Source organism: Cucurbita moschata, unplaced genomic scaffold (assembly GCF_002738365.1).
Source record: "Cucurbita moschata cultivar Rifu unplaced genomic scaffold, Cmos_1.0 Cmo_Scf00010, whole genome shotgun sequence".
Taxonomy (NCBI): domain Eukaryota; kingdom Viridiplantae; phylum Streptophyta; class Magnoliopsida; order Cucurbitales; family Cucurbitaceae; genus Cucurbita; species Cucurbita moschata.
Window position 1 is genome coordinate 3,242,013 of NW_019268526.1, and position 24,886 is coordinate 3,266,898.

The 24,886-nt window shown below is 36.3% G+C and overlaps 5 protein-coding genes across 10 annotated transcripts; 3 read left to right on the plus strand and 2 right to left on the minus strand.

Moving 5' to 3' along the window:
* Nucleotides 1-159: 159 nt before the first annotated feature.
* On the minus strand, nt 160-8,973 carry LOC111448165 (OTU domain-containing protein DDB_G0284757-like). Of its 6 annotated transcripts, none has more exons than XR_002711375.1 (13): nt 8,892-8,973; nt 7,974-8,082; nt 7,504-7,853; nt 7,248-7,408; nt 6,587-6,660; nt 6,357-6,411; nt 6,039-6,113; nt 5,850-5,923; nt 5,694-5,742; nt 5,399-5,483; nt 1,452-1,508; nt 393-558; nt 160-333 (listed from the first exon to the last, which is right to left on the minus strand). XR_002711375.1 is itself a non-coding variant. In XM_023087614.1 (12 exons), the coding sequence occupies exons 3-12, from the start codon at nt 7,820-7,822 to the stop codon at nt 491-493; spliced, it is 1,017 nt and encodes a 338-aa protein (XP_022943382.1). In that variant the 5' UTR covers nt 7,823-7,853; nt 7,974-8,082; nt 8,892-8,973; the 3' UTR covers nt 160-490. The 6 variants fall into 6 exon arrangements, 2 of the variants coding, with proteins under 2 accessions (XP_022943382.1, XP_022943383.1); XR_002711378.1 differs by adding an exon at nt 643-770 and having other exon boundaries at nt 160-558; XR_002711377.1 differs by having other exon boundaries at nt 7,974-8,098.
* A 1,398-nt stretch (nt 8,974-10,371) lies between these two features.
* Nucleotides 10,372-10,887, plus strand: LOC111448629 (ripening-related protein grip22-like). The gene has a single exon (XM_023088317.1). The coding sequence runs from the start codon at nt 10,372-10,374 to the stop codon at nt 10,885-10,887; it is 516 nt and encodes a 171-aa protein (XP_022944085.1).
* Nucleotides 10,888-12,400: 1,513 nt separating this feature from the next.
* On the plus strand, nt 12,401-13,060 carry LOC111449090 (kiwellin-like). The gene has a single exon (XM_023088947.1). It carries the CDS (start codon nt 12,401-12,403, stop codon nt 13,058-13,060), a length of 660 nt encoding a protein of 219 aa, XP_022944715.1.
* Nucleotides 13,061-14,325: 1,265 nt separating this feature from the next.
* On the plus strand, nt 14,326-15,053 carry LOC111448630 (kiwellin-like). The gene is made up of 2 exons (XM_023088318.1): nt 14,326-14,508; nt 14,568-15,053. The coding sequence occupies exons 1-2, from the start codon at nt 14,326-14,328 to the stop codon at nt 15,051-15,053; spliced, it is 669 nt and encodes a 222-aa protein (XP_022944086.1).
* A 2,372-nt stretch (nt 15,054-17,425) lies between these two features.
* LOC111449086 (phenylalanine ammonia-lyase-like) lies at nt 17,426-20,253 on the minus strand. The gene is made up of 2 exons (XM_023088936.1): nt 19,788-20,253; nt 17,426-19,249 (listed from the first exon to the last, which is right to left on the minus strand). The coding sequence occupies exons 1-2, from the start codon at nt 20,171-20,173 to the stop codon at nt 17,500-17,502; spliced, it is 2,136 nt and encodes a 711-aa protein (XP_022944704.1). The 5' UTR covers nt 20,174-20,253; the 3' UTR covers nt 17,426-17,499.
* Nucleotides 20,254-24,886: the final 4,633 nt, after the last annotated feature.

Below are 24,886 nucleotides of genomic sequence, written 5' to 3' on the forward strand. Positions count from 1 at the left end.
AGAAAACCAAGACTACTATAAGCTGTTTTGAAAATAAAAACAAAATTTCAAACAAGCCCTAAAAATGCATATATACCCACAAGGAGAGGCTAATAGGTTAATTTCAAATGGGCGAAATGGGGTGCCTTTGGAGAAGACAGAGAGAGAACCTGCACATAATGATTTCAGACTTGGAGTACATAGAGGCAGAAAATAGCATGACATAATTAGCAAGTGTGAGGTTACAATTTTAAAGTTACTTGAACCCAAAAAATGAGGGGGGGGAGAGAACGAAAAGATTCCAGGCAAATGTTAGAGATAGATGCACACATTAATCAAAAAGCATGGCAGCATTTCTGTATTTGGCATAATTTTTCCTATGAGTTGCACATAGGAACAAAACCTTGGAGGAAAAAGGAACCAAGTAGCTGAACTCTTATGGAGACTGAAATGTCCATAAAGCTTGGTGAAGACTGTGATTAGCAATATTTGAAAATTGCTATCTGAGCCGTCATTCCAGATGATGCTCGTTTTGAAGCATCCACCACCTATTGTTCCTCGTCTCCAACATGGGAACATCTGGAGAAAACCACACAATGCACGAAGTTCTATTGGCTTTACAAACAGTGTGGTATACATACAATCTTAGGAGTTAATAAATACCAGCAAGAATTACAAAACTTGGAAGATTAGCCTTATCCGAATGCTAGAGAGAGAGAGAGAAGGGAAGGGAGTGGGAGAGTACTAAATTGATGGAGCTTAGTTTGATGCAACTTAATTCGTTTAGTTTCCTGGTAAAAGTTTGTCAATCACCATTAGTTTAATCATAATTTCACTCTAGATATGCCAAGCAAATGAAAAGGCACCTTTCCGAGGGTAATTTTTAATTAGGATACCATTAAGTTGTAAAGTTTTTTTGAATAATTACGTATGATGTGCTGGAAGAGGTTAATAAGCACTACATCTTTCCAGCTTCATCACAAGCCAACGGGCTCCTTGTTGAAACGTGCAAGTGTAAGTTTATTCACACAAAAATTTTGATCTTAGTACTTTTGAACTTTTGTTCATTTTGATCTTGTAATTACATCTTTGGTTCATTTTGATCTTTAAAATGAACAAAATTTGGAAGTACAAGAATCAAAATGAACCAAAGTAAAGCAACCAAATTAGTACTTGAATCTATTTGAAACACCATCAGCTTAAACAACAAAATATTGATGAACAAAGATATTGGTCAATAACATAGAATTAATGAAGACAATAATTTGGGAAAGAAAAGGTATTAAGACCTCATCAAGCCTATCAGTGTTGTTGAAGTTCACATAAAGAGTGAACACATCTAATACTTGGAAGGACTAACTATCATAAGGTTAAGGAAAGGTGAAGGATCCAATAATTCAAGCATCCCATTGCCGTTGACAAAGAAGTAAATGAAACAGTCAACTACCAAACTAATGATAATGAGAGCTCACCTCCTTCAGGATATATTGAGTTATAGTGCACTTCAGCCCAAAAGCTCAAGCAAATAACTGCAAGTTATGCATACAATTAGAAAATCCTTTCAGTAACAAGTAAGCATGAGGGAGAAAAAAAAAGACTCGTTAAACATTATGACCTGAATATATTCAACATTCACACAGCTTTCGAGCCATAAATCCCTCGACCTTTCCATATTTGAAAAGTTCAAAGCTAAGAATACTCACTAAGTCAACATTTGGATTATTCAAATATTAAAATATAATACAAATAACTTTCCTAAGTAGCTGGCTGAGAGGAATTTGGGCATGATCGACTGCTCTCAGTTGGGATACTGGTAAACACGTGATCTTAGCTGCACATTACTGACCAAACAATAAACCACCACTTAAGAGAACTTACAGCAACCAGTCGCTTCAGGTTCTAATAGTAAATTTCATACTCATTAACATCCATTCGCATGCATCTCTGTCAGAGTTTCTAAGGGGAAAATAGAGGGTCATTTGAAGTCACCCATTTTCTATGGATATTATGCGAAAGATTGTAACACTCAGCACGTTGCTAAGAGAGAAAATAATGCTCAGATGATGATAAATAAGCTTAGATCAATGAATAAAGGGGATGAAAATTCAGCTTTCTTACAAAATTGATCCTATACCTTTCAGGAGAGGGTGTTAGCTAGGTAAACGAGGGAGATACTGAGGAAAGCCTTTTCTTCCAGAAGCTAAGCTATTCATGAGATGACTAGGAAAGCCTTTTCTTCCAGAAGCTAAGCTATTCATGAGATGACTAGGAAAGCCTTTTCTTCCAGAAGCTAAGCTATTCATGAGATGACTAGGAAAGCCTTTTCTTCCAGAAGCTAAGCTATTCATGAGATGACTAGGAAAGCCTTTTCTTCCAGAAGCTAAGCTATTCATGAGATGACTAGGAAAGCCTTTTCTTCCAGAAGCTAAGCTATTCATGAGATGACTAGGAAAGCCTTTTCTTCCAGAAGCTAAGCTATTCATGAGATGACTAGGAAAGCCTTTTCTTCCAGAAGCTAAGCTATTCATGAGATGACTAGGAAAGCCTTTTCTTCCAGAAGCTAAGCTATTCATGAGATGACTAGGAAAGCCTTTTCTTCCAGAAGCTAAGCTATTCATGAGATGACTAGGAAAGCCTTTTCTTCCAGAAGCTAAGCTATTCATGAGATGACTAGGAAAGCCTTTTCTTCCAGAAGCTAAGCTATTCATGAGATGACTAGGAAAGCCTTTTCTTCCAGAAGCTAAGCTATTCATGAGATGACTAGGAAAGCCTTTTCTTCCAGAAGCTAAGCTATTCATGAGATGACTAGGAAAGCCTTTTCTTCCAGAAGCTAAGCTATTCATGAGATGACTAGGAAAGCCTTTTCTTCCAGAAGCTAAGCTATTCATGAGATGACAGTGTTGCTAATAGAGAAAACTAGTGCCAGATGAATTCAAAAAGAACGTGAATAAATCCCTCGTATCCCTAATGCCAAAGAAACTGTTCAGACTTGAAAGTGGGGGAATTTTATGAACGAATAGTAACCAAGAGCATACATGAAAGCCTTTACTGCCCCAATGCCAAAGAGGATTTTTACATCAAAATTTTGAATATCAGGATAATCCATCTTTACAGCTGGCATCTACAAAATCAATGCTAAAATTTTGATCAACATGTTGAAAATTTTCTGCCCACCACCATTATGGTGTGGTTATAGTAATTGACAGAATAATTGATTGCATTTTGAGGATGAATGATAGGCCCCTATTACATCAACATATATGAGAAAGTGCAAAAAGGGAAAATCTAGGGGTAGGGAATATCATATTCATATTAGGGAACATGGCTCATAATAATTGGGAACAGAATTGATGACTGAGGAAAAAGTAGGTGAAAAATGCATAGTGAGTTGCAAATCAAACGAGACCTTAGACCATATGTTTCTCCATTGTCCTTTAACTGGTAGTGGCTGGTTTTTTCTGATGAATATCTTCGGCTTTAGTGACTGCTTGCTGAAGTCTATTGAGGATTGGTTGGTGGAAGTCTTCTCGATAAGTAACTGGTCCAAACAAGCTAACATTTTGTGGAACTGTTGGGCTCAGCCTTTATTATGGCTTATTTGGCTAGAAAGGAACCAAAGAGTCTTCCAAGATAAGTCTTCTTCTATTGAGTTTTTTGTACAAAATGTGCAGCTAACTTCCTTTTGGTGGAGTTATACCCATAGGAAATTGTTTGTAACTACAACCTTTCCACGGTTGTTAACAACTGGAAAGCTTTGTCAACATTTTGTATAAGACCTAGGATAGCACTCTACCATGTTAGCAAAGCAGTGCCTACCACCTCTGCATTGTGGTTTGAGTGAAAGGCTTCATGTGGTTTATATGCAACCTTTCTATCACTGTGGCGCCACTTGCCAGTAGTTACACCACCCAAACCTAATGAAATGTTCTGGTTCAAATTTTCGGATGCAATGACCATCCACCACTTCACGCTTTTCTTATTGGGCTCCAACCAATCTTCAAACAGGCTTAGACTGTGCCTATTTGATTATAGATACTACAATCTTGCAACAATAGATGAGCAGGTGAATAATGAACCTCGGCTAAAATCAATGTAGACTTAGTAACTAATCTTGAATCATTGGTTTATTACTCCTTCATGGCAGAGTATTCTAACTTTGTCAAAGAATTTTGAGCTGCATGATATTCATTCGAGCTATCTGCCTAAGAGGAATCAATACTAATATGTTTCCGTTGAAAAACCAATTGAGAGAAATTTCACCAAATTGGTGCTGCCATTTTCAAGAGGGTGGTGATGAAGAGGATCATACTCTCCCTATGGTGTCTTTTCTCTACCTATCTTTAATAAAAAAATCCACCACATTTTTTGTTTCCAGATTGCTGTCCTAGAAGGAATAAAGAATGTATCCTTCAACTTTGATTTACCAACAAGTTTAGAAGGAAAGCTAAGCACTTTTGTATAAGGTATTTGAGCCATGCTTTGCATTCAGATTGAGAGAGTGACTAGAAGAGATTTCTAGTGACTGATAGGCAAAAGGATTGGCCACGAGAACTTCTTGTTTTTTAATGCCTCTTCCTGGTGTTCGCGTTGCCTCTTTTTGCTTTGTTTTGTCCATGTTCTTCTACAGCTATTATATATTTGATAGATTATTGGCAAATGAAAAGTTTTTATATAATCCTTAAACTAATGCCCGTTTCCCATTTCTTTTGTAAATTTCATTTATCAAAATGCATCATGCTTTTGACCCTTGCTTTCTAGCACTCCATATTGATGCAATTGTTTATTATAAAAGGAAAGAAAGCTTTCAGTTGAGATATCCAAGTCATTTTGTCACCACGACATTTTTTCTCCACTAAAGGAATCACAAGTTCAGGATATAAACTCCCTGTGGGCATAGTGCCAGTGAGTCTTACTTTCGAGCGACTTAAACCCCCTTGGTCCACCAACCTAGAATATTATAAGTTAAATCATGGTTGAAGCAATCAGTTTACTCTAATGAATTTCGATAAATTTAATCTTGTGTTAAAACTTCAACACGCTCTCATTTGTAGTCATGAAAATTTGTCTAACACTAAATAAGCAATTATCAATATCAATTGGGTAAAAATAGCATTACTAAAATTTGAACACAAACCTCCTACTTCGATACCATGTTAAATCATTATTCACCAAAAAAATTTAAGCTAAAGAGTTACTGTAAGTTTAATCTTCTATGAATACTTCAACATTATATATTCTAAATTCCCGACTACAAAAGGTGTAGGGTCAACTAGCAATTGTGTATTTCATATAATCTACATTTGTACAGGGAGAGTTTATTAGAAGATGGTAACTCTACTTAGGAAATCTAATGTATTAAATATTCAATGAATTGTTGTTAACGATTAGAAAAAACGAAACAATATAAATTAGAATGTACCTCTTTTGGACCTTTCAATATTAGGAAGAATCTCAATGTAGCAGGTATCTTTGAATGATGTAATCATGAAAATTTTAACACCATACTGCACCACAGTATAACCACTTATTAGGATTTGATAAACTAATTATTTACCATGCCGTCTTTCCAGAAAGGGTTGCAAGTACAAGGAACAGACCCCAAAGTAGTTATTAGTTATGCTTTCATTTAGTTGCTATGCATACAATATAGGCTGAATCATGATTTATAAAGTAGCCAACCAATCTTATCACGATAGCATGTCGCCCATACATACCGTATCTGCAGCAGCCTGCAAAGTGACATGATCGCCCCATTCCCCACTCCTGTGATCAACCCAAAGAAATGCCAAGACCAAAGAGTCCAGTTAGACATCTCCCCAGTCAAACAATCAAAGAGAAGAAACAAATCGTGAAATGTGTCAGAAGAGTACTTGGACATTTTTTTCAGATAGTCAGTGTAGGCCATGGGAACATATCCTTCGTATATCTCTGGATATGACTTTAGCTGAGAGTTAAAATAGTTCATTATAACAAACTTCAACACTACAATAGAAATGGCCATAAAATTATAGGACAAAAGAAAAAATCAGAAGCAACATTTAAATATAAATACGCCAGACCTTATTAACAACTTGCTCCCTCACAAATTTATGGTGCTCAGGAGTTCGATAAATTTGATCTGACAGAGCACGAAACTGGAAACAAAACAAAAATAAGGATGCATGTCTCAAAAGCTCGCATAGAGCCCTCAAATGTAATTAAACAGGTATTGCAGTTAGCAGTAGGTAATTCAAATTACTAAGGGAAGAGCTAAAGCTAAAGATATCTAAAATCATGACAGAGTGATCATCATAAGTACCATAAAATAAGACAAACATTTGTACCAGTGACTCCGTAGCAGACAGAGAGCTTAAGATGACAAAGTAGAACAAGCTAACCTGACAATTACCATCTCCTTGCACTTTCAACTCGATCAAATCATATAGCTGCAGTCTAAGGGGGTGAGGGGGCAGATTAGTTCGGCACAATGGCACCAAATAGTAGCATGTTATATTCTTGCTAAGCTACGAAAAATAACTGTAGCTATTCGAAGTTAGAGATGAGCGTGTGTGAGAGTGAGATGAGGACAGGCAAGAAATGGGGTATCAGACGAACATAGAAACACCACCTGTCCAATAGTCTTTGATGATCTAAAGCTTCTTCATCAACAGAAGGAATTTCTCCATTAATTTTTGGAATATGCTACAAAACTCAAAATAAGTACTAAAAACATTTAGTATATTTAGTAGATCATTTTAGCAAGTAGTCAGAAAATTAGAAGTCATAGTATAAACCATTCAATCGCCATATAGGTACATGCATTATCTCCAATTTCCTCTTTCAAATTATCAGTTCCACTATGACCATAGTTTAAGAGCCTCGGCCTAAGAGCTTTTGACGAGAGTACAAATTTCAAAAAGAAAGGAGCAATGAAAAGGAAATCAAAAACTTGTGCGTACTTCAACTTGCAGCGACAGTAATTTAAACCACCAACTGCATCCTACCATTTATTAATTGTTAACAATAAAAAGAAGAATGCTAAACAAACAAAAAATTATTTCACACAAACAACATGAAGACATCAGATTTCAACAGAAGGGCTCAAGTTCAACATATTAACTTGAGAACCAGAAGAGATTTCCAGTAATCTGACCAATGAAAGGAAGAATCATCCCCAGAAATAAAATTAACGGGGAAATCAACCACTCTCAGCAGAAGACATATGCACACATGCAAAGCGTCTGATAGCACTCTAGTAAATATGAGTTCTCATTCAATGCATAACTTACAGGAATTGAGACCATCTGATTCAATCTTTTTCCCACTTCTCCATCAAGGGCATACTCATCAGTCAGCTCTAAAGAATATGACCAGTCATCCACACTGTAGGATGTCTCGACAGGCATGGCACATGAACTATCATCTTCCTCTTCCAGATCATTATTATGCTCTGAAAAACACAATTAATTTTAAACATAGAAAATAGAAGCTAGGCATTGAACCTCGAATGTGTTCTGCATTAAAATTTTAATTTTTGCCGCATACCAGGACCAAAGGTATTAATGGACAGACTAAACCAATCTTGTGGACACATGGAAAGTTGTACATTTTCTATCCCTCCATCAAAGGATACTGGCTCTGCCACTGCAAGCTGTGAGAGTTCTTGGAGAGTTTGAGCAATAAGCTCACTATTTTCTATGTTGCATATCTTGTCATAACTATCTGCATCAAAACATTGTCCTTGATAGTATTGTATCTCATCGTGATCAACGTTTCCGCAATACCCGTAATTAGAAAATGGATTGCCATCAAAGAGTTCAAGGCCCCATCGAACGACATCAGGATCTTGCTCGTGAGTAATCATCTCCAAATAAAAATTCCTAAATCAGGATGTACTGTTCCAATTACACAATCAAAACAAAATATTAAATAAGAGATACTTCTCCGACTAATTCCCTCCCTCCAATAAATCAATGAATGCAATTTTCCACCATCAAGCACTTGGATTGTAGTACCTGTAATGAGCACCCAAAAATGAAAATGGAGATTTCTCTAATAGAAAGCAGATAAATACAAATTCATCCTTCGGTTTGTTGGAGCATAGACTTTAAGGTGGCCTTTAACCTGCAGGAAGTCGTTGCTAATATTTCACGTCAACAGCAAATGAAATAACTAAAATCAAATCTACTAACACGATTGAGACTTGTTTATACATAGAACTAATACAAGTAACAAGCAGTTCGATTAATGAAGCGAGGTGAGAATGAGTCGGAAAACACAGGATCAAGCGGATGAATTATATTTCATTCGATGATTGGAAGATAGTGAATAATGCGTGAAAGACCAGTGACATTGTCTCCACCAATTCTAACGATCAATACGCTCAAAATATTCACAGAAACACAAAACATAGTTCGAGGATTACATTCTATAGCAGCTAGAAATAGATAAGTACTCCAACACATTCGTACATTGTGGAATAACAGAGAATTGAAACAGTAAGCTCAAACTCACAGAAATTCGTCAGTAAGACAAAATTAACCGAAGAAGGGAAAAGAATCCAAAAGATACTGAATCAAAATAATCAACGATCGAGAAGGACAAAGAATACGAATGAGAAATTAAAAAGGATGGCGATAAAAGAGAATAAAAGAAGTAACACAATCACTGTATCGTATTCCAAACGAAATTATCCATGAATGGCCGTCAGCTGCTCCGATTTCAAGCAGAGAGTGAGTTCTAATGGATTCCGCAAGGAATGGCATTACCGATAGCCCAACATTTTGGTACCAACCAAACAGTCTTGCATAAGCCATCCGGCGGAAAGCGCGAAACGTAGAGAAGCTTACCATTCGCGGGAATCCGGTATTGCAATCAGCAGTATGAGATACAGAAAAGAAAGCAGAGGAAAATGGACAGCATTGCGCATTCACCTTCGATTGGATCGAGATAGAACAAAGATGCTCCAAGTTCCATCGCTGCACAGAGAGTGTGTTTCGCGGAGTGGAATCCAAAAAAAATATATTAAATTATAAATATAATATATATATATATATATATATATGTGCCACGTAGATAAGAGTAGCAGTCAAAAGAGAGAGAAAAGACTGAATAGAACATCCACGTCCTTCAGCATCGTCATTATAAGATTAATTAAAAAGAATAAAACAGAAATAATGACGATGCTGAAATGAGAAATCAAATTTATATTTTTAAAGATTTATTAAGAGATAAAAGAAAAATGTTATTTAGAATAATTAACGTTATAACTCAACCCAACTTTATTTTTAAAATATTGAAAATAATTATCGTTTGTAATGGATATTACTAAATATTGTGACTTGTAAATGTTTGATATTTAAATTTTATGAAATTTTAGTTATTAATATAATATGTTGACGTGGATAAATATAAATTTTTTAAATAATTGAAAAAAACAACTCCATAATCTAACTCATGAATTGGGTTGTAAACTCTATCACGATGCTGTTCTAGTCACCAATTCAACCAACCTAAAATTTTAGGTTAATTCAAAACATTTTTTTCAACCCAACCTGTATACACTCAAAATGAAGTTCAGATCGTACTTGGCTTTTAATTCGAGTTAAGTTCAAATCCTACCCGACATTTAATTCGAGTTAATTATATTGTGAAGTCAAGCGTTGTTTGAGGGAATGGGTATTAGGGTAGTCTGCCATTATTCAATATCGGCACATGCATTTGGCCGCCAAACACAAAAGAGTTCCACACGCAATCAAACTCACTCCAAATTGTTTGGTTACTGTCCTTTATTGGTTGGAGAGGAGAACAAAACATCATTTATAAGGGGTGAAAACCTTCGTTAGAAGACAACCTTGAAAGGAAGCCCAAAAGGGAAAACTGAAAGAGGACAATATCGGCTAGCGGTGGATCTGGGTCGTTACAGATCATGGGTTTGTTTATAAGTAAAGAATACTATATTCATTAGTACGAGGCATTTTAGAGAAACAAAAGACAAAGTTACGAGAGCTTATACTCAAAGTGGACAATATCATATAATTGTGAAAGTTTGTGGTTACTAACATGGTATCAGAGTCATGCCTTTCACTTAGTCATGTCAATCGAATCCTAAGCATCGAACAAAAAAAACTGTGAACTTTGAAAGTATATTCAAGAGTGACTCAAGTGTCGAACAAATTGTGTACTTTGTTCGAGGGCTCTAGAAAATGAGTTGAGTCGGCTATTCGAGAGATTCATAGGCTTTAGGAGAGACTCTTTGGTGTACTTTGTTCGAGGAGAGGATTATCGGGAGGGAGTCACACATTGACTAAATAAGAATATGATCATAAGTTTAAAAGTAATGAATATTGTCTCTATTGATACGGGGTCTTTTATGAAAACGAAAAGCAAACTTGACCCAGTCACCCATTATGAATGGCCAACGGCAAATGCAACGCCGATCCCGACGTTGGGAGTCACGTATGTTCCACCGGTGGCGGACCGCCGCCCTCAAGTAGTGGTTGTCAACCCTTTGGCAACTTAATTTGCAAGGGAAAATCGCATCCGCAGTACAAGTGCTCGCCTCGAGTGACTTCCTCGACCAAAGCCATCCTTACCAACAACAACTTTAGCGAAGGGGGTGACGGCGGAGACCCGTCGGAGTGCGACGGGAAATTCCATGATAACTCTGAATTAATAGTGGCGTTGTCCACGGGTTGGTACAATGGGGGTTCGAGATGTGGGAAGAAGGTTAAAATTAGCGCTAGGAATGGACGGTCTGTGGTGGCTGTGGTGGTGGATGAGTGCGATTCTATAAATGGATGTGACAAGGCGCATGCTCATTTGCCGCCTTGCGGCAACAATATTGCCGATGGCTCTGATGGTGTATGGAACGCTTTGGGACTCGATATAGATGTGGGTGAAGAGCCAATTACTTGGTCCGACGCCTAATAATACTAAAAATTGTATCTTTTTTTCAATAAAGGGTTTTCTATGGAGTTGATGATAATAATGTGGAAGATAATAAAAGCTTTTGTCTTTTAGATTTCTATGATTGATTACCTTGGAGAAGTAAAGTAAAACTCTATCAAACCACTTAAGTATTGTAATTGTTACGAGACGACTTGAATCCGATAGACTTTGATCTCTAAGGAACCGTATTCAAGTCCATGGCCCGTCGAAGGATGAGTCCTTAAAGGTCGAGAGTACAACCTACCCAGTTCGATTCTATAACTGAACCAATGTTTGTGTTCTTTCTCTCCTTACTTTCCTTTGACTAAATGTATGCCGGAACATTGTTAGTCAATAAGCTTAACTTGTACATGATTTAGTCATGGGTGAAGTTATTAATCATTGAGCCTTTATAGGAGTATTTTTGTGGGATCCCACTTCGGTTGAAGAGGAGAACGAAGCATTTCTTATAAGGGTGTGGAAATGTGATGTCCCACATTGGTTGGGGAGGTGAACAAACTACCATTTATAAGAGTGTGGAAACCTTCCCCTAGAAGACGGGTTTTAAAGCATTGAGGGGAAGCCCGAAAGGGAAAGTCCCAAATAGGACAATATCTACTAGCAGTGGATCTGGGCCGTTACAGGAAACCTCTCTCTCCTTGAGAGGAAACTCGAGAGGGAAAACCCAAAAAGGACAATATCTACTAATGGTAGACTTGGGCTTGGGTTGTTACAAAGGATATGAGAGAATCAAACATTGGGTAGTATGCCAACGAGAACGCTGCACATCGGATGTAGATTATGAGATCCCACGTGGAGAGGGGAACGACACCGGGCAGTGTGCCAGCGAGGACGTTGGCCAACGTCCGCCAAAAGAAATGTATTGTGAGATCTCACATTGATTGAAGAGGAGAACGAAGCATTCCTTGACAATACATAACAAGCCAAAACAGACAATATCTACTAGTGGTGGACATTATTAATCGTGGAACATTTTTAGGAGAAGAATCTTCTTTTTTTCCTTTAAACGTCAGATGTACATTTTATTAACAATAGAAACTCGAAAAATATAAACAGAAACGATACATTCCCAAATTACTTTAATAAAGTTCAAACCCTAAACCCTAAACATCTAATCGTGTTGTCGTGCACAACATCCATGAACTTTTCTCTCGTTATCATCAATAATTGACTGATCATGAGCCTATCTAAAGCATTAGAGGCCAAATTTGTAATTTGATCCAAGTATATTTATTTCACACGGCACCGTAGTTATTATTTATTTACATTTTAGATTATGATTCCAAAGATCTAAATAAAAATAATAATAATAACAAATAAAGACAAGACCGGCAAACAAGAAGAACCAAATGCATAGAACTCGATGACAAAATTCCCATCATGGGTCGAACTGCAAAATCTTAAAAATTGAGGGACCAAACATAAAATTGGTCCCATTATTTAAAGGCCCAAGCCATCACTCACTTTACTTAACATCAAAAGTTCAGCTCCCATGTCGAAATTGGCTTTGTTGGTTGCCCTTTTTGTTTGGGTTATGTCCCTTCCCAGCCTTTCCCGAGCTATCTCCTCATGCAATGGTCCATGTCAAACCCTAAACGATTGCAAAGGGCGGTTGATATGTATTAAAGGCCAATGCAACGACGATCCCGACATTGGAACGCACGTTTGTTCGAGCGGCGGTGGGGGTGGAGGAGGAAAGTTCCCGCCATCTTCAAGCAACGGTTGCGAGGCGATTGGGAACTTACATTGCAAGGGAAAATCATTCCCCCAATTCAAGTGTTCACCTCGAGTGACTTCCTCGACTCGAGCCATTCTAACGAACAACGACTTTAGCCGAGGTGGCGACGGTGGGGGACCGTCGGAGTGTGATGGTAAGTTCCATCATAATTCTCAGCGAATTGTGGCGTTGTCCACAGGTTGGTATAATGGAGGGTCGAGATGTGGGAAGAAGATTAGAATTAGGGCTAGAAATGGAAGGTCAGTTTTGGCTAAGGTGGTCGACGAGTGTGATTCTATTAATGGATGTGACAAGGTGCATGCTCATCAGCCGCCGTGTCGGAACAATATTGTCGATGGCTCAAACGGAGTTTGGCATGCTTTGGGACTCGACATAGATGTCGGTGAAGAACTTGTCGTCTGGTCGGATGCTTAATTATAATAAAATGGTCGAAATAATGTAATAATGTCGTAGGATGAGCGTAAAGACATGGCTAGTCTTTGATCATCATCTCCTGCGACAAACTATTTTATCTTTTTCTATTGAAGTTATCGTCGGTTTTGAACCAACTTAAGTAAGTTTGTTTAAGTTCCCGTTGTTTTTAATATAATCGAAGTTTCAGCTTAAATTGATATGACAGCTAACGAAAAACGCTATAATAGACTTTTTATATCTAAGAAATAATGGTAAGGGGTATAACTGGAAGATAATTGACATATACTCTGTTATACTTATTGATAAAAATTTAAACTTTATGTTAAATAAAATAAAATACAAAAGTTTAATAGGGTGACTTCGTCTAATAATGCCACTCATAACCTACGAGATCCCACATTGGTTGTAGAGGAAACGTATCATTCTTTATTAGGGTGGAAAAATTTCTCCTTAGTAGACGCGTTTTAAAATCGTGAGATTAACTGTGATACGTAACGGGTCGAAACGAACAATATTTGCTAGTGGTGGGCTTGAGCCGTAACAAATGGTATCAGAGTTAGACACCGGGCGGTATGCCTATTGAGGATTATTGGGAGTAAGTCTCATATTGGCTAATTTAGAGAATGATCATGGGTTTATAAGTGAGAAATACTATCTTCATTGGTACGAGACATAGGGAAGCCCAAAACAAAGTCATGAGAGCTTATGTTCAAAGTGAACAATATCGTTGTGGAGATCCATGATTCCTAACATGAGGATGCTAGCCTTCGAGGAGATGGATTTTGGATTATGAAATCTCACATTGGTTGAAAAGGGGAACGAAGAATTCCTTATAAGGGTGTGAAAACTTTTTAAAACTATGAGGCTGACGACGACGATACGTAACTGGAACCCGGTCAAAGCAGACAACATTTGTACTGTGAGGGTTAAAGTGGATAATATATGCTAGTCGTGGACTTGGACTAGACTTAGACTGTTACATAACCGATGGAACAACGATGGATTCTCGATCCCACCAAGTTTGATTAAAGAAATGAAAGTGAGACAAACAAAGAGTATCAACCTGACATGTATTACACGTCCATTATAATGGGCAGTTCTTAACATGATTATTCGTGGATCAGTATATTCCACGGCAATCGGCATGTTCACACAGACCTTTGAGGCCTTATAGAGTTCACAAGAATCCATGGGCGGCTGTAGGGTTACTATATAAACCCAAACAATCATCACTTGAAAAACAAAACAAAACATCTCCTTTCTTCATGGGTAACTTGGGATTGTTCTCCTCTCTTACTCTATTGCTTGTTTCTCTACCCCACCTCAATCGAGCCATCTCTTCGTGCAACGACCCATGTCGCACCCTAACCGATTGCCAAGCTCAATTGATTTGCATAAACGAGAAATGCTCGGACGATCCCAACCTCGACACTCACATCTGCTCGCAGGTGAGAATATTTGCTTATAATAAAATGACAAATATGATATTTATGGTAAGTCGTGGCAGGAAGGAGGTAGTGGAGGTAGTGGAGGAGTACGGAGTTTGGCATCTTCAAGCAAAGGGTGTCATTCTATTGGGAAATTGCACTGCAAGGGAAAGTCATTCCCTCAGTTCAAGTGTTCGCCGCCGGTGACATCCTCTACACGAGCGGTGCTTACAAATAACGACTTTACCAAAGGTGGGAGTGGAGGCGACCCATCGGAGTGCGACGGGCAGTTCCATGACAACTCGGACCCAATAGTGGCGCTGTCCACAGGTTGGTACAATGGGGGGTCGAGATGTGGGAAGATGATCCAAATTACGGCTACAAATGGGCGGTCGGTGTTGGCTAAGGTGGTGGATGAGTGCGATTCTGTGAATGGATGCGACAAGGAGCATGCACATCTGCCGCCATGCCACAACAATATTGTGGATGGCTCAGATGCTGTGTGGCACGCTTTGGGACTTGATATTAATGTCGGCGAAGAACCCGTCACTTGGTCCGATGCTTAAGCTGTGTGTGATCTTACTTTAGTCATGAATAATGATCATCTCTTGTAACCCTTGCTTATAGCTTTTTTGTGCCAATCAAATTAAAGCTTTTGGGCGTTTTATGAACAAATTAACTTAGGTTTATATCGCTTAATTTGTCCATATATTAATTTTATAAGTTCCGAACATCATATATTAAAATTTGCTAAATTAATTAAAAAAATTAATCATAAGTCTCGTCTAAATAATACTCTTAAACTTTTGAAAGTTTCAAAAATATTTTTTATCATGGAAAAAAATTGTGCACTCAATAATATACTCAATAACATACTGAAGTTGGTGTTACAGTTGTGTTCAAGAATTTTTTTTTGTGGACTCAAATTGTTAAAAAAATTATTTTAAAAAAAATATATTTATCCATAATTTATAATTATTTCGATATAATTTTAGATAAAAGATAATTAAGTTTAACGTAGAGTTCCAAAATAACTTAAATAGATGTATAAATTATAATTAATAAATATTGATATGTATGGTTTCAAAATAACTTAAATAGATGTATAAATTATAATTAATAAACTTACCATAAATTATATTATTAAATTAAATGATGTTGTTTGCGTTAATTTATTCATATTATAAATAATATATTTTAAATATATATATATATATATATAAAAGAAACTAAACTTTAAAATAGTGTAAAATATGAAATTGGCGACAAACTCGGGTGGGGTGTGAGTGATTTAGGATAAAATACCACTCTGCCAAACCCATGAAATATTATCAAAATTGTAGTATAATTGATATATTTTATTTGGATTGGGTCAACCCAAGAGTTTTGTCCCATGAACTTGAAACCAAACCGAGTTAATTCGAGTTCAGAAAAATGAACTCAAACTAACCCAAAAAACTAATCTAACCCAATCTGACCCTTATAGTTCGGGTTAGGTTGGTCCGAGGTATCGGGTTGAATATACACCCCCACTGAAGATTAAAAATTTTCATTAATACACTTCAACTTGTTTTTTTATTATTAAAAAATATTCGGTTAGTATCATATTTTAAAAAACACCTAGCATTAACAAACCGTTAAATTTTATAAAAAAAATAACGTCAAAATTAATAATAAATACATTTGTCATTTTAAAAAAAAATTATCGATATTTTTTAACTTATTTTAAGAAATGGTAAAATATTAGTGAGAGGTTAAAAATTTTAATAATATTTTTAAAATAAAATATATAATAAAAAGAAATTTTTATTAATTTAATGCATAAAAAAAACTAGTTTTGGACTGTTATGTGCATACAAACAATAAAACGATTCGGGGCATCAAGTCATGTTGTAATTATTTTGTTCCATAAAAGGGTATGGTCCACTGATTATTATAAACTCATAATTATTTCATTTCAATTTTAAACTCTCTATGTTTCTTTCCAAAAAAAAATGTTTTTACTGTGTGAATCTTAAGATCCAATCTTTGAATATATCGGAAATTCTATGTAACGTCGTTTTTACTGTGTGAATCTTAAGATCCAATCTTTGAATATATCGGAAATTCTATGTAACGTCGTTTTTACTGTGTGAATCTTAAGATCCAATCTTTGAATATATCGGAAATTCTATGTAACGTCTTATTTAGACTTTCTGTCTGGGCTTGATATGTTACAAATGGTATCAGAACCAGATATCGAGCGGTGTGCCGACGAAGATGCTGACCCCAAAAAAAGATAAATGGTGAAATCTCACCTTGGTTGAAGAGGAGAACGAAACATTACTTATAAAGATGTGAAAATGTGATGTCCCACATTGGTTGGAGAGGAAAACAAATCATCATTTATAAAGGTGTGGAAACTTGCCGTAGCAAATGCATTTTAAAACTTTGAGGGGAAGCACGAAAGGGAAAGCCAAAGAGGACAATATTTGTTAACGGTGGATTTGGGTGGTTACAAATGGTATTAGAGCCAGACACCGGATGATGTGCTAGCCTTCTCGCTGTTCCTCGAAGGGGGTAGACACGTGTGCTAGTCTTCTCGTTGTTCCCTGAAGGGCTCGCTTTTCCTCGAAGTGGGTGGACACGAGGCGGTGTGCCAGTAAAGACGCTAGCCTAAAGGGGGTAGATTTGGGGCCGGTCCCACATCGATTGGAGGAAGGAAAGTGTGCCAGTAACGACGCTGGCCTTGAAGGGGGTGGACTGTGATGTCACACATTGGTTGGGGAGGAAAACAAATTACCCTTTTTAAAGGTGTGGAAACCTTCCCAGAAACCTTAAAGAGGACAATATCTACTAAAAGAGGACAATATCTACTAGGTTACAAAAATTATTATATAGTAATAATGCATATCATAATAAGCCCAAAACTTCCATCACATTCTTTAGGGAAACATAGAACAAAAGTTGAAGGCAGTCAATTGATAAGAACAATGCACGATGAAGATGATAATAATACACACAAAACAGTTCTTAATTTACAGGAAGAGGAGTCCCATCCCAACGCTCAAGGCATTCAAGCAGAGGATCAATGATCTTCCCCTCACAAATTGCAGTAAAAACCTTGTCAAATTCTTCCCCTGGTGACCTAACCTTTTCCCCTGTCAACAGCGCCGTTCCCAGTTCTTCTCTGACAAATCTATAAAGTGGGTATGATCTACAATCCTTGATCTTGTTAGGAATCGTCGCTTTCCCTTTAGCAATGGCTAATCTTCCACTTTCTACTTCTTTAGGCAAATGGGTTTTCAGTTCCTCCTCGAAAGCTCCAATCTTTAAGAAGATTGAAGCGTTTGTGTTCTTCAGATCATCATCGTTGTTCAATGCATGTTCTACAAAAACTTGCCTTAGCTTCTGCATTAATGGATATGTCATGCTGCAGGGGTCGTCAATGTAAGCATAAACATGTTCTCTGTCGATGACTTTGAGCAAATCCTTCTCGCAGAATCGTGAAGGAAGAAGCTCTCCGTTTACACCAATGGTTAATACCTTCTTAGCCACTTGACTCACTGTGTTCTTCACTGTGTTCTTCAGATTCTCCTCTATGTGTCTCAAATCTATGGCTTGGCAGAGTGCCACTAGGAATGTCGTGCTCATTAGCTTCAAGATATCTATGGCCTCAGCTGTTTTTCTCGAAGAGATTAGTCCTAATGAGTTTACATCTTGATTGTGTTGCTCTGCGCTTTGAACATGATTGGTGACAGGATTCGCCAAGAATTGTAGCTCCGAGCAGTAGGAAGCCATGGCGATTTCAGCTCCTTTGAATCCATAATCCAAGCTTGGATTACTTCCTCCTGAGAGATTTGAAGGTAACCCATTGTTGTAGAAATCATTCACAAGCTCCGAGAATTGAGCAAACAAAAGCTTCCCAATTGAGGCAAGAGCTAATCTAGTATTGTCCATGGATACTCCAATTGGAGTTCCTTGAAAATTGCCTCCATGTATAGCTTTGTTCCTCGAAACATCGATCAATGGATTGTCGTTCACCGAGTTGATCTCTCTCTCGATCGATTTCGTCGAATGTCGAATCACTTCGATTTGAGGGCCTAACCATTGAGGTGATGTTCGTAGAGCATAACGGTCTTGTTTTGGCTTTTGAAGTGGGTCTAGTTCGTGTAATTTCTTAGCGTCTTTAACGAAAGCACTCCCTTCCAAAATGTGCTCCATAATGGCAGCTGCCTCGATTTGGCCTGGATGGTGCTTCAATTTATGAGTTAAATGGTCGGTGAACTCTGGCTTCCCCTGCATTACTTCAGCAAAAATGGCTGATATCACTTCAGACAAAAGAGCCAATAAATTGGCTTCGAACAGAACAATAGCCGCTAAACCAGACCCAACGCCCGTGCCATTCACAAGTGCAAGACCCTCCTTAGGCTGCAACTCGAAGAATCCACCGCCGATGCCGGCGAGTTTAAAGGCTGCTCCAGCGTCAACCACCTGACCGGCTGGGCCGACAGCCTTGGCATTGGGTCGGCCAGTCAAGAGACCAGCGATGTAGGAAAAGGGTACCAAATCACCGGACGCCGTGATGGTGCCTCGCAGAGGAAGACAAGGTGTCACGTTGTGGTTGAGAAGCTTCGTTATAGACTCCAAAATCTCAAATCTGATGCCGGAATAGCCTTGGAGAAGGGTGTTGATTCTGACCAACATGGCGGCTCTTGTGGCCGTGTGCGGCAGCGTGTGGCTCGTCTCCGTTCCATTCCCGAATATTCCGGCATTCAAAAACCTGATTTAAATACAACCATATTGTCCACTTTGAGTATTTGGGGCTTCCCCAGAAACGTGATACTAATAGAGAGAATATTCTTGATTTATAAACCCAAGATCATTTCCTAAAATTAGTAGACTTCCATTCATTCTTTTAACCACGTGGTATGTAACTTCCCTTTTGATTCTGATTTAATATTTTAATAAATGGATCAAAATTAAAGTTGGATCTTAAATTTATGCTTCAGAATTTGACAACAAACGGATTTGACTCAAAATAAAAGGAAGGTAGTCAGCTATAATAAATGCATTTATGACATTAATAATCCATCCAAAAAGTCAGTAACTCAGCAATAAATAAATAACTGTAAAATGTTAAAAATAATTATTCACAATATTTACCCTCCCGCGTCGAGTTAAAACTACTTTCTACTGTGGTTAATTCTCGGTAGTAGTTTAATTTACATGGTGACAATCATATTATATAAATTCTCGAAATTCAACAAATATAAATATAATTTAATAAAATAAATAAATAATTAATTAGGCAAAAGTACCTAATAAGTTCCTTCTGCAAGGCAGCGCCTTGGTTGGTCCTACGGTGAGAGGTAGCACCGAACCCAGTAGTGACGCCGTAGCTATCAGTTCCTTTCTTCATACTGTCCATCACCCAATCACTGCTAGCCTTAACTCCTTCTCTCGCCGATTCGTTCAGTTCCACTCGCACTCCGCCGTCGTGCAAGGCAACTGCCGCCACCTGCCCAATTGTCAGGCTCTCTCCACCGAGCCGGACCACGGCCCGTCGGTACTCCTCCACCATTCTCTTCACCTCGTCTACATGGCTACCTTTGAGCCCCTCCGCTGCTGCCCCCCAGTACAATGGATCCTTCAGGCAAAGCCCATCCACTGAAACGTGGCCATTGGTGCAGCCGGTGGGTTCCATTAACGAAGGTCGGAGAAGGGGGTTGGGTTGGGTAACTAGAGCGGTGGGCTAGCTTTCCCTGAGGGGGAAGAGGAAGAGGTTGTGAAATTCTTAAATAGAGACACAAAGCAAATGGTGTGTGTGTGTGTGTGTGTGTAAACCGCCATGGGTTGGAGGATTACAAGAAGGGGTTAGTTGGAGGAATTTTGTGGCCGTTGGATTCTTTTTTGTTCCTTTCCACACTTGGGATTTTGACGCGTGGCAATTATAAGGGGTCACATGATTAAGTTGCCAGAGATGTAGGGGGTTGGTGGAGTGTATGGTGCACGGTCGAACACATATTTTAAATGACCATTTCACCCCTCTCTTTATCCTAAATTACTCCTATACCAACTACCCCTTTTTTTAACCCCAATTAAATTATTCTTGAGTTACAAATTATTAAATTCGAGATTAATTCTCACAAATTAAAATAAAAAAAATAAAAAACAAATTGCCCTAAAATCGAAGCTCAAGTTCACTGAGTTAAATTAAACACCCAAATTCACGTCAAAATAAAACAAAAGCTCTCATTCACAAAATTCTTCCGACCCATAAACCTCTAATTTTTACTGCCACGTGGATGGTATTTTTTGGGTGGAGTGGCACGTGCGAAAGGCAAGATAGTCAATATAAAAAGATAAAATTTCTAAAATGCCCAACAAAAAAGAAAAATAAAAAGAAAATAAATGGAAGGTCATGTTTGGAATTTCACACTATACACCCACCTTTCATTTTATATTAATAATGTTTATAATGAATAAAGTTATTTAATATCCCAATTTTTTATTAAAAAAAATCGAATATATATAAAATGAAACTTTATGTTGTAGTAGGTAGGTTGGACGTTGGAGATCATCTAATCTTCTTTACAAATCTTAATTTATTGATTGGATTTCACAATATTTCTCCACCTAACCCAACAATAGTATAAACTACAATTAAAATAATATTTATATTTTAGTCACGATTTAATCTAATTTATATATTTAAAGTATGTTTTAAATGTTAGTGTTTATTAAACTTGATAAATAATTATTTTATTATCATTAATGAAAAGCTATTTTGTAGAGTATTAATTATTAAACATTATTTTTAAAAAAATAACAATAATTTACTTAAAGTTTACTTAAACATTCATTTTATTTCCCCTTTTTCTTTTATTTTAATTGATGTCGAAAATTTTAATTAATTGTATTTATGAGTGTTAAAACGATTAGAAAAACCAATCATCCGTGTGATTTGAGTGCAAATAAACAAAAAAACTTTACAGATTAGTTTGAATGGAAAGTCGAAAAAGTAGCATATTTGCTCGATACGAATTTGGGTTGTTACAAATGGTATCAAAGTCGAACTCTAGGACATGTGCCAGCGAGGAAACTGGCCCAAGAGAAAGTGGATTGTTAGATCCCACATATGCGAATTTGGATTGTTACAAATTGTATCAAAGTCAGACACTAGGACACGTGCCAGCGAAAACACTGACCCCAAGGAAAAGTGGACTGTCAGATCCCACATCGATTAGAGAGGGGAATGAAACATTTCTTATAAGAGTGTGGAAATCTCACTTTAGTAGTAGCGTATTAGAAACACGATCCGTTGTTACATTTATTATTGATTTTAAAATACATATTTTATTTATTTAATATATTTTAAAATAGAGATAAATTTTAATTAAACTGTATAAAAATATGTAAATAAATTTTGGAGTCAAGTGGGGTTCGAACCCTAGTGTTAAAAAGGGAAAACAACAAACAAACAATGAATGAATGAGAAGATAGAGAATTCAATGCACCTTCCCAACTAAATTACACATTTTATTTATTTATTATAACATTGTTTTAATTGCATAACTAATATTAAGATATATTATTTATGAAATATATCTTAGATATTATATTTTAATATTCTTTTCTTTATGATTTGATTTATAATATATTTTATTTTATTTTTAATATTTAATTAATTTATATTTTCCTCGTTACATATTAATTATTAGTTTGTATCCTATTTAAAGGATATCAATATCAACGAGAATACACACTTCTCAATTCTATTTCTATTTTTCTTAATAGACACACTTTAAAATCGTAAGGCTAAAGACGAAGGCAGCACGTGGCCCATGTTTCCGCCCGTGAATTTAGTTGAAATTAAGTATATCAACGAAAAATAACAAAGCTACGGTGGCAGGTGGGCCCAATTTTATAACCCTCCTGTTATACGTGTGAAAAAATATTTAAAAATAATATATTTTTAATTTGGGCCAATCCACTAAGAAATCATAGGCCCATAATTTGGGCCCATCGTCGTTGTAGATCTAGTGGGCTTCAGATGCAGCCCAAACCCATTTCAAATCCATCTTAAAAAGGCCTGTAGCCCGTAATATTTTAGGCCCATTTCATAGTCACCTCGTTTTTTATTTTCTTAATTTTAATTTATTATATCTTCAACAATTATTTTAATAGCTGAAATTTCCTTTGGGAAGACTATTTCCTTATTTGGAATAAGACTTGCCAATATTCAATGACATATATTAATATAATATTTGGTTGTTTTCGATAATGAGGATATATTTTTTTAAACAAAATAAAATAATATTAAATCATTGAGTCATCGATACGAAAACTTCAAGTAATCAATGATTTTAATTATATGGTTACGTACTTTAGTGTATAATCAAATATTATATAAATAATTGGTTAAAATTAAAATAAATTTGTTGAATATAAGATTTTAGATATTATATAATAATTACATATTTTGTTTGTAAAAAAAAAAAAAAGACTTGCAAATGAGAGTCCACTAGAGGTTGGACTCATGCAAAATATTTTTTAAAGTGAAATACTTTTCAACGGTTGATTTTTAAAAAGTAATAATAAATAGGTAGAAATATGACCTTAAAAACCTTAAAATAAATAATATAAAGCCGTTTAGAGCTAGGGATGTACGTGAATTGGGTTGTAAAAATGTTTTGAATAATCTGAAATTTTTGGTTGGTTGAGTTTGTGACCCGAGCAACTCGAACAAATTACACTATCTAACCTAACCCCAACTATTTATTTTTGGGTTGAGTTGGGTAGGGCTGTGGGACGTGGGGATGTTGTTTTTTATAATTATTTTTAAAATCATATTTATCTACCGTACATGTTACTTAATAATTAAAATTTCATAAAACTCAAATATCAATTATTTAGGAGTCACTATACATGATAAGTAGGGTTTGATTGGATTCTAACCGTGTTTTCGAGTTGATTGAGTTGACTCTGCAAAGAAAAAATGTCAAACTGTGAACTGATAAGTAGGGTTTGATTGAATTCTAACCATGTTTTCGAGTTGACTCTGCAAAGAAAAAATGTCAAACTGCGAACTGATAAGTAGGGTTTGATTGGATTCTAACCCTATTTTTTCAGTTGATCGAATTGACTCTGAAAAAAGAAAAAGAAAAAGAAAAAACTGCGAACTCATAAGTAGGGTTTGATTGGATTCTAACACCATTTTTGAGTTGATCGAATTGACTTTAAAAAAAAATGTCAAACTACGAAAATAAGTAGAATTTGATTGGATTCTAACCCCATTTTCAAGTTGTTCTAGTTGACTCAAAAAAAAAAAATGTCAAACTGCGAATTGATAAGTGAGTTGACTCTGCAAAAAAAAAAAAAAAAAGTCAAACGGCAAACTCATAAGTAGAGTTTGATTGGATTCTATCCCTATTTTGGAGTTGATCGAGTTGATCTGCAAAAAAAAATTGTCAAACTGGGACGGACTTGAATTTTATTTAGTTTTTAAAAAGTTTAACCCAATCTAAAAAAGATCCCGCTCAACTCAATTTTTATAATTTTAATTGAGTAATTCGAATTAGAATTCTCAAGTCATACGAACGCCATCACCTTTAACGTTTTTATTTTTAAAATGAATAATATTTATTATTGGATTATTGGTGTTAGGGTCAAAAAAGGACGCTCTGAATCTGTCCATTCCAATCAGCCGAAATCCTTTAACAACACCACCCAGATTCAACTTGAAATGTTTTCGTCCTTTGAATCACATTTTTTTAATTATCTTTTTAAACATTATAGGGTCAACAATTCCACTACAAATTAAATTCAAAATTTAAATTTTATATCTAATAAATCAATTTAAAAAACTAATAAAAACGGTGGGAAGTTCGGGTTCGGTGGAATACATATGGTTGTTTAGATTTTTCTTTTATAAGACGTGTTAGTATTAAATTCGTGGGGACTTTATGATTATTATTATTATATGCATATAGCTGTGAGTTGTGGTTGAGATAGACGCATTCGAAACCGGTGGCCTTCTAGTTGCTGTAGGCTAAATGCGTGCTTTTTCCATCCATAAATCTTATACTACTATTTCAGTATGGATATTTCTTGCATTTATTACGTGTCGTGTTAAAAATTGTGTTATAAATGACGTGGGGTTCTATCAGTGTTACATATTATTTGTAAATCTTAACATTCTTTAACTAGTTTATGCGCGTATTTTTTATTTAAAAATTATGGGTTTGAATCGAACCACTTTCACGTCCAAATTGTAGCCCTCTAGGTATAGACCATCACGGTTTTGTTAGGGCCTAATTTTCAAAATGTTCTTCCTTTCTTTCTTCTACCACCCACTCACCTCACCCCTTTTCAACTGTGACAGGGAAGCTACCTACAATAATTTAACAATCTAAGT

Bases quoted from the DNA above. Each gene is read 5' to 3' on its own strand.
- LOC111448165 (XM_023087614.1), bottom strand. From the start codon at position 7,822: ATGATTACTCACGAGCAAGATCCTGATGTCGTTCGATGGGGCCTTGAA. The intron at 7,409-7,503 runs GTATGCGGCAAA...TGTGTTTTTCAG, and splicing joins CATTAATACCTTTGGTCCTG to AGCATAATAATGATCTGGAA. The intron at 6,661-7,247 runs GTAAGTTATGCA...TGAGTTTTGTAG, and splicing joins ATCAGATGGTCTCAATTCCT to CATATTCCAAAAATTAATGG.
- LOC111448629 (XM_023088317.1), top strand. From the start codon at position 10,372: ATGGCCAACGGCAAATGCAACGCCGATCCCGACGTTGGGAGTCACGTA.
- LOC111449090 (XM_023088947.1), top strand. From the start codon at position 12,401: ATGTCGAAATTGGCTTTGTTGGTTGCCCTTTTTGTTTGGGTTATGTCC.
- LOC111448630 (XM_023088318.1), top strand. From the start codon at position 14,326: ATGGGTAACTTGGGATTGTTCTCCTCTCTTACTCTATTGCTTGTTTCT. The intron at 14,509-14,567 runs GTGAGAATATTT...AAGTCGTGGCAG, and splicing joins ACACTCACATCTGCTCGCAG to GAAGGAGGTAGTGGAGGTAG.
- LOC111449086 (XM_023088936.1), bottom strand. From the start codon at position 20,173: ATGGAACCCACCGGCTGCACCAATGGCCACGTTTCAGTGGATGGGCTT. The intron at 19,250-19,787 runs GTACTTTTGCCT...TATTTAAATCAG, and splicing joins TTGCAGAAGGAACTTATTAG to GTTTTTGAATGCCGGAATAT.